Below are 7816 nucleotides of genomic sequence, written 5' to 3' on the forward strand. Positions count from 1 at the left end.
AAGTTTTTGCCCTTTGAACAACTCCCTTGTCCAGGTTTAAGACAGACTCTTAACAACTCAGATCCAGAAAGGTGTCCAACTATTTCTCTTCTGCTAAGGGGAGCCTGGCTAATAGGCAATTTGTAGACTTTAGATTAACACCTCTTCCTCTGAAATACAGCTAACTCCTCAAGCAAGGCAACAGCTTTTGGTCAGCGTAATCCAAACACATTTTCCTAGTGAAGAACATTTAAAAAAAAGAAAACATACGAAGACACCCCCAAAAAGCTACTGACAACACGAAGTGTGCTTCCCCTGGTTTCTAAGAGACCAAAAGAAAACACAGAACGGGCTTTTTAGCCTTTCACCTGAGAGACACGCTACGGTACCTCTCCGGGAAGGCGACGATGAACGCACAAAGGAGCCGAGGACCCCCATCGCCTCAGGGAGCGCGCGGCAGCCCTTCCCGCCCTTCGGTCACCGCCGCCCGCGCGAGCGCCGCCGCCACCCAGCAACGCCGCCGCCGCGCGGCCCCGCCCGGCCCCGGCGGACATGGCGCACCGCCGCACCCACCCGGCCCAGTCCTGCAACTTCGTAGCGCGAGACGACTGCTGGTAACGGCCCCGGAGCCCCGCACCGCATTCTTCCCATCCGCCCCAGTGGCCTCCCCGGCTCAGCGCCCGCTCTCGGGCGGGCGGAGGCTGAAGGAGTTAGTTCCTGCGTTCGCCTCACGTGTGTCTGTAAAGCGCGTGGCTTTCGGTACCGGTGAGCGGCACCGCCCCGCGCCGCACCGGCGAGGCCCTGCGCGCCAGGCCCGGGCAGCCGCCGCTTCCCTGCGACCTGCGCCGGGTGTGAGGGACGGAGAGGGCCGGGCAGGGCGAGTCATCAGTCCGTAGTAGATAGCAGCATGTGTGAAAGGCCATCGGTGCTTACTTTTCAAGTTTTTAAAAAAATGTGGCAAATTTCACAGAATCGCAGAACGGCAGGGGTTGGAAGGGACCTTCGAAGATCCTAAGGTGCGACCCCCTGCCAGAGCAGGGTCACCCAGAGCAGTTGGACAGGAACGCGTCCAGGCGGGTTTGACTATCATCTCCAGAGGAGACTCCACAGCCTCTCTGGGCAGCCTTTTTGACCTCCTGCAGTTCTTAACATAAAATTTGCAACGCAGTCCGTTCACACGTACTGTTTCATTCCCATCCTATAGAAGATACTTCCCCGTTGTCTCCAAGTCAGACAATTGTTTACTCATGCATAAACTTGCTGTTTTGAGGTAAAGGTATAAAGATTCATGCTGAAGTGCTGTGCTTTGTGACATTAGTAGTTGGGTTTGTGTATTTTTTTAATGAAAGCTTTCAAAGTCATCTTAAATATTTCTCTTGTTTGTTTCAGGAAAAAATACATTGAAAGTGAACTAGAAGCTGCAAGGAGATGGTCTCACAAATGGGGATTCTTGAAGACACCACCTGAAGAGGTAAAATTGAATGGCATATAAGCAACACATGAAATTTACTTCTACACAAATTTATCTGGACACAAAATTGTGAGAGTACCGCAGACTAGAAAAGTAGTGAGCATGCTTTACTAAGCTAGGTTTCGAGGTAACAAGTGCACTACTTTTAAGATGGGTTTAAAGTCTCAGTTTTCCTCTGAATAAAACGCAGCAAGCGGTAATTTATGCTCTATGCATATTCTGATATATTTCTTTGAAGAAACATGACTCCCAATAGTGTTAACAAGTACTAGATGCACACTGACAGGAAAATATTTCCCCTTTGTCTACCCATATGGTAGTTTAAAAATCTAGGGGAAAAGGTTCTAGCTAATTAAATTTTCAGTGGGGGAATTTACAACAAACGAAAATATTTGGAGAGGTGTCTATTCTTAGTGATGTTTAGATATTAGAATATAGTAGCACATAATGTTACATTTGGAATCACAGTATTTTGTTGCTATAGAACAGGGTTGATGCAGCCGCTGAATAGTTATAAATGTACTTTCCATGGGGCTAGAAGTACTTAATCTGTTCTAGGATTTTTTTTAAATTCCTGCAGGCACCCAGGTTCTCACCTTTGAAAACTTAGCTCTAGGCTTCAACATCCATCCTTGATAACTATGGTCTGTCATGCATACCACCTTTGCACAGTACTAATAGATCTACATCTGAAAAGTTGACAAACTACGCATTGTTACAGTTGGTGACCATGTGTATTTAGCATTTATTAATCTTTGTTTTGTGGTCATATAAGATAAATATGTAGATATATGTAGATATATTTCTAGCTATCTAGACCAGTGATGTATTTAAGAGAGTTGGAATCACTCAGCAATATTTAGCCTTCCATCTGAAATTCAGAATTATATCACTTTCTGAAACCAAAAAATACATTACAATAATTTCAAAAGCAGTACAATAATTAGTCCTATTTTAGATGGAAAGAACAGGGAGTTCAGATGCAACAATGAGGGGAATGGCGCAGATATCAGATGTTACAGCATATTTCAAAAGATGGAGAGTCCAATTTTTAACATTGATGTTTTTGTTTTAGTTGATTGAAGATGAAAAGAAAGAAAATACAAAGCCCAAGATACAGCTTCCAGAACATCTGCAGGTTCGACCTGTGACACCTGTGGAAAAATACATTAAGGTTAGAAAATTAGATTTTAAAATTGCAATACAGCAATATCTGTCTTAAGAAACCACACAAGCTCTAAAAATCAGTTGTCTTGTAGAGATGGGCCTTTAACTAAAGGTCAGAGTAAATCGTATTTGCGACCCAAGCAGGGCTTTAAAAGGAGTTGTCCTTTGGATACGGTTGTTAGTTCACAGAGCTTTCACTGTACATAATCATATTTCTGTAAGGCACCTCCCCCATGCACTCCTCGGTGACATCTAGTAACAGAACAGTCGGCTGTATAGCTTAGTATAGAAGAGTGCTCACAGCCATTTATCACTGCTGACCATTCATGGCTCACGTGTCTTATTCAAGACTTACCTTAACCTCAACTCTCAGTTTAACTATTGGTTAGGATGTAGCCATTCTTCTAGCTTTATTTAAGACAGCCTTCTTTTTGGCAGAGACAATGCCACTGTCCTCTTTAGTGGCACAAATTAGTAAGAAGCCAGTTCTAATGAGCCAATTCATAACTATTTGATTTTATATTATATGATTTATATTCACATATTCAGAGTCTAAAAGTTGTCAAACAGCTGGAAATGAGAGTGGAAGGTGACTGATGGCTTGATGTATAAATATACAGTGTCAGAATCACCAAGGAATAGGATTATTATACAGGCAGCTAAATCAGTGACATTGGGAGAGGAACATATTCATAAAAGGGGACGCAGAATATGCTAACAAAAAGGAAGGTTAGTCCACTTAGAGAAAATTAAGGAAACAAAAGAGATTGGAAATTCCTGCTTGCTGGACTAGCTTGCTTTCAAAGGATTCAAAGGGTGGAGAGATAAGGTGAGGAAGTAGTAAAAGCTCTTACTGAGATTAAGTTGAAACAAAAAGTAAGAGCTACTGCCGAGCGTGGCAGAGAAATGAAATGGCAGCATTTCTGCCATTAGTGCTACTTGTTCTTCGATTTTGTCTCAAGCCTCCAATTTCAGTCAAGTTTACCTCTGCTCAGCACTTTGAGGGTGTATGTGTGTTAACAAATCATGCAGACACTTATCAGCTGCTAAAGTAGCATGTTGCCTGCTGCACACTGAAGTAGGGAACAGAGTTTCAGTTTCACCTCAGAATCTTTATTTGATAAGAAAGATAAGGGTTACCTGTGATTTATGTCACCCTTTACATATTCAGAGTGAAGCTTCTTAAGTCCCTATTCAGACTATGTGTCTTTGCACGTTTACCTTCATGGTAACAGTCATTGTGTCTGTTCTTCTCTCTAGGTTAGAATAGTGATTGCTTCTTCGTAGTCCCTTCCCCCAGATCTTAAGTGAGACATGATTTCTTTCATTATCCTGCTCAGTGGGTGGCACTTTTGGCCACAAAAATTATCTCTTCAGAGGAACCGCTCCACCTAAATATCATAAACATTTTCTAATCTTGGCCAAAGAACAAAGTGAAGCAACTCTGGCAAGAGAACTGAAACATTGTTCTCTTGCTGTGTATTCCTCTACTAAGTCCCCAGATGCTAAAATGATGTAACGTGCCCAACTGAGATGATTCAGCCAAAGTAAGCACAGCAGTCAGTGAACAGAGACTGTTGGCTTTTGTTTTGTTTCCTTTTTAGCTAGATTAGTTGCAGATTAACTTGACTCTTACCCATCTTTAAAGCAGGAAGAAGGTGGAACAAATAAGTAGTTCTTGATGCAGAAGCCATCTTGGGCAGTGATATCTTTAGCATTTGGCCACAAAAATATTATTTCATAGCTGCACTGCTACCAAATACATTACAGCAAGTATAAAATGCTATTTCTCCTGTTTAGAGAAGTTAACTACTTTTAAAGACTATTATTATTATACTGTAAGGAAAAAAGCTAAAGTTGAAGATAAAATTCTTCTCCTAATAATGTGAAGCGAGTAAAGCCGTTAGAAAGCTATTGAGCAAAACCGTAAAAAAAAAAAGTATGCTAACATACACTACTAAAAAATAACCTTGCTTTTTGATTTCCTGTTATACGTACCAATTTAGGCACTAAAAGACTTTTTTTTAAGAAAGGTGGTAAATGAAAGTTAGTTACTTCATTGGAATTTGGCCGTTTTATTTCTGTCTTTCCCTGTGCCTTGCTATAGAATGGGACCTAAATTATTCTGATGACTTTTTAAATTATAAACTATCCTGTATTATAAATAGAACTTACATGCAACTGGGCTTCTTTTGAAGTTCTTATTTCCTTCCATTAATGTCAGTGTGTGTTTAGGATATTAATTCATCAGATTGCATTTAAAACCATTACTTTTGATAATTTCTCATTCCCATCCACACTACAGCACAAAAGAGGACGTTGCATGACAGAAATTACAATCAAAAACCTTTTAATCATTGAATTCTGCATATTACTTTTATTCTAGGTGATTCCATCTCCTCCAGTACCTAAGACTACCCAGGGATTTATTGGCTGGAGATCAGCTGTTCCAGGGTTGGAACTTGAATGTGGTTTTCAAATCCAAAGCTGCAAAGGTACCTTTTCTAAGGATTTGAAGTGGCCATGTGAGCCCTCGGACTGACATTGAGAAATAACAGTTAGGCACACAGATGGATTTGCATCCCTAAGTTAACGTTTTATAGAGAGCTGTTGTACCATTAAACATTTATGCTTTAAAAATGATTTATGTAAACATCCACAATCATTTTCGTAAGGTGCGAACAATTTTGATGTAGCATTTTACTTATTACTGTTTTTTTTTAAATCTGTGGCATCCATGCTGTTAACACTGCTTCAGGTTGACTTAGAAATAATGATGAATAAACTCATATAAAGATCACAGAGCAGGTACTACTTTTATTAGCATTAGTAAGACTATGATTTTAAAATATTTATTGGAAGTCTTTAAAAAACTTGTTTTGTAGGGACAGAGTACATTTATGTAATTGTTTCACCATGAAAGCCTCCATTCAGATTGTTTCATAGCAGCTTTTTCAAACATAAATAGACTGCCGTGTTCCTGACAGTCCTACCCTGCTGCTCATTCCCAATTCATCACTTACCAGTATTGGAATCTGTGTTTAGAATTAGTTTTCAATCGGCACTCTGAGCTGGCCCACTGTTGAGTTGCTCAAGTGTCTGTGCTAGAACAAAAGCATCTCTTTTGTACAGAAAGAGAATGAGAAGAGGCAGAGAAGAGTAGCAGGGATGACTTAAATTGGCTCAGGCTGCTGTAGAACTGCATCCTTGCTTTTGTAAATAAGCTTTCCTCATTAAAAAGCAAAACAAAGAAACAACACCTGCAGAAAAGATAACTATCAGGCTTCATCATAGCGTGTCCACTGCAGCTTGAAAAAAACAGGTAAATCACAAGTATAGTTAAGTCATAACAATTAAAAGCATTCTTAATTAAAAGAATTTAAAAAATTAATTAAAAGTGTTCTGTGTGCTTTACAGGAAGTTTGTGTAGTTACACACATAAGTAATTGAGTAGTTCCCAGTGCAGCTGTTGGATTGGTATAAATAAAGCATACAAAGGCCACAGAGACACAAAGTCACTTTCAAAAATCAGTTTTGGTATCAAAACAGGTTTTTTTCAATTAGCTGATCAGAATGCAAATGCGTTACATTGCTTCAATTTGTTTATACCAGTATTTATATCAACCAGGACTGGTGAAAGACTCAGAAGTTGCACTGGGAGTTACTGGTGTAGCTATCTCACTGCACTCCATTACCTACCTGAAGGTTTGCCAGTGCTTTTGGAAACTCAGAAGGAGACTCATTTAGTTGTAGCAACTATTTGCAAGATATAGTTCTAGTTGGCTAACATGTTTAAATAGAAGATTGTTTAAACAAGAGCCTCCAAGAAATCAACACAGGCAGCTCCTTCTAACTCCTTATTACTTCAAGAGGAAAGACTTTCCTCTTTAATCCTGCTGCAAGATCTCCTTTGTATTCTGCAGCTATCAGTATCTACTTCTTGAGTCAGCAGTAAGTCCTTGGCTTTCTTAGCAGTAGGTCAACAGCTAGTGTTTGTTCTTTCCTTCTTCCCAAGAAATGACTCACAATGATCAACATCCCACCTATTTTTTTACATCCAGTTCCAAATGCCCACAAAATAATAATATTTACTTTTTCCATATTCTTTACAAATAATGAAGTGACTCATATCCTTTGGAAAGATTACCCAAGAATGAGAATACATAGCATAAGTAACTTCAGACACATTACTTAAAAACCAGAATAAAGAATAACTTGGAATCAGACTCTGGAAATTTAAACTAAATTGCAGTTTAGCTACTAACTATCATGTGTGTAAACTGTTCTTCGAACAAGCAAGATAATTTAAGAACAATATTTTAAATCGGTGTGCTTTCTTGTCATTGCTAGGTTTGTATCTATTTATTTTAATCACATGGTTCTTCAGTTTAAGGTCACGTATAGATCCTCTTATTCTGGTCTGATTTCTATAAAGAGGTATAGTCAAGATTAATATGTAATTTAGTAGCAACAAAATTACATGAATTCAGGCCAAATGAAAGGGGAGCTTCAAGACCACTGTTTTTTAAAAAAATATTATATTAAAGAACCAAAGCTGGCACCTAATATCCAGTAGATGTTTGTATGAAGTGAAATCCAAATCCATATGAATCATAGTTTGATTCTGAAAACCAAAATAAATTCTTTGTCCAGCATCTACAGTTGGAGATTTCTAAATCTTACTCCCAATGTCTGAATATTAACTCTATATTAACAATAAGGTTTTTTTATTATACTTCCCATCATTTAAGGTACCTTTACTTCAGGAAATACTTGGATGTAGCCTAATTTGGGATGTGTAAGGAGTATTGTCTAAAATTTGAACTCATTCCTCTAGCATAAATCTGTTGGTTGTTAATTGATCTCTGTATTTGGGGTTTCAGTGTTCAAGAATATATGAAACTATAAACCTGACTATTTCTTTTCCCAACACTTTTAGTTTGACCCTTTATACCTGAAAACAGTATGTAGAAGTTGTAGATTTGTAGCTGACAAAGGACTGCCCAGTCAGCTGCCACAATTGTGAATCCAAAAGGCCAATACAGAATTATTAAATCACTTTGTAATGTTTCAAACATGGCATTTAATTTGTGGCAATTAACGTATTTATTGGAGCCAGGTTGGGCAGGTAAATGTCACTGCACGCTGTAAAATATCACTCCATCTTCGAGGTCAGGATAGTGTTAGTAAACTTAGTGC

At 39.0% G+C, this 7816-nt stretch overlaps 1 protein-coding gene across 1 annotated transcript; it reads left to right on the forward strand.

Annotated features, from left to right (window-relative positions):
* The first annotated feature begins 408 nt into the window (after positions 1 to 408).
* CIMIP1 (ciliary microtubule inner protein 1) lies at positions 409 to 6072 on the forward strand. The gene is made up of 4 exons (XM_074605741.1): positions 409 to 593; positions 1369 to 1450; positions 2526 to 2624; positions 5004 to 6072. The coding sequence occupies exons 1-4, from the start codon at positions 532 to 534 to the stop codon at positions 5157 to 5159; spliced, it is 399 nt and encodes a 132-aa protein (XP_074461842.1). The 5' UTR covers positions 409 to 531; the 3' UTR covers positions 5160 to 6072.
* The last annotated feature ends 1744 nt before the right edge of the window (positions 6073 to 7816 follow it).

The sequence above is a fragment of the Larus michahellis genome, chromosome 12, assembly GCF_964199755.1.
Source record: "Larus michahellis chromosome 12, bLarMic1.1, whole genome shotgun sequence".
Taxonomy (NCBI): Eukaryota; Metazoa; Chordata; class Aves; order Charadriiformes; family Laridae; genus Larus; species Larus michahellis.

Coding starts and splice junctions, on each gene's coding strand:
- CIMIP1 (XM_074605741.1), top strand. CDS start 532: ATGGCGCACCGCCGCACCCACCCGGCCCAGTCCTGCAACTTCGTAGCG. Junction 594..1,368: donor GTAGCGCGAGACGACTGCTG/GTAACGGCCCCG, acceptor TGTTTGTTTCAG/GAAAAAATACATTGAAAGTG. Junction 2,625..5,003: donor CTGTGGAAAAATACATTAAG/GTTAGAAAATTA, acceptor CTTTTATTCTAG/GTGATTCCATCTCCTCCAGT.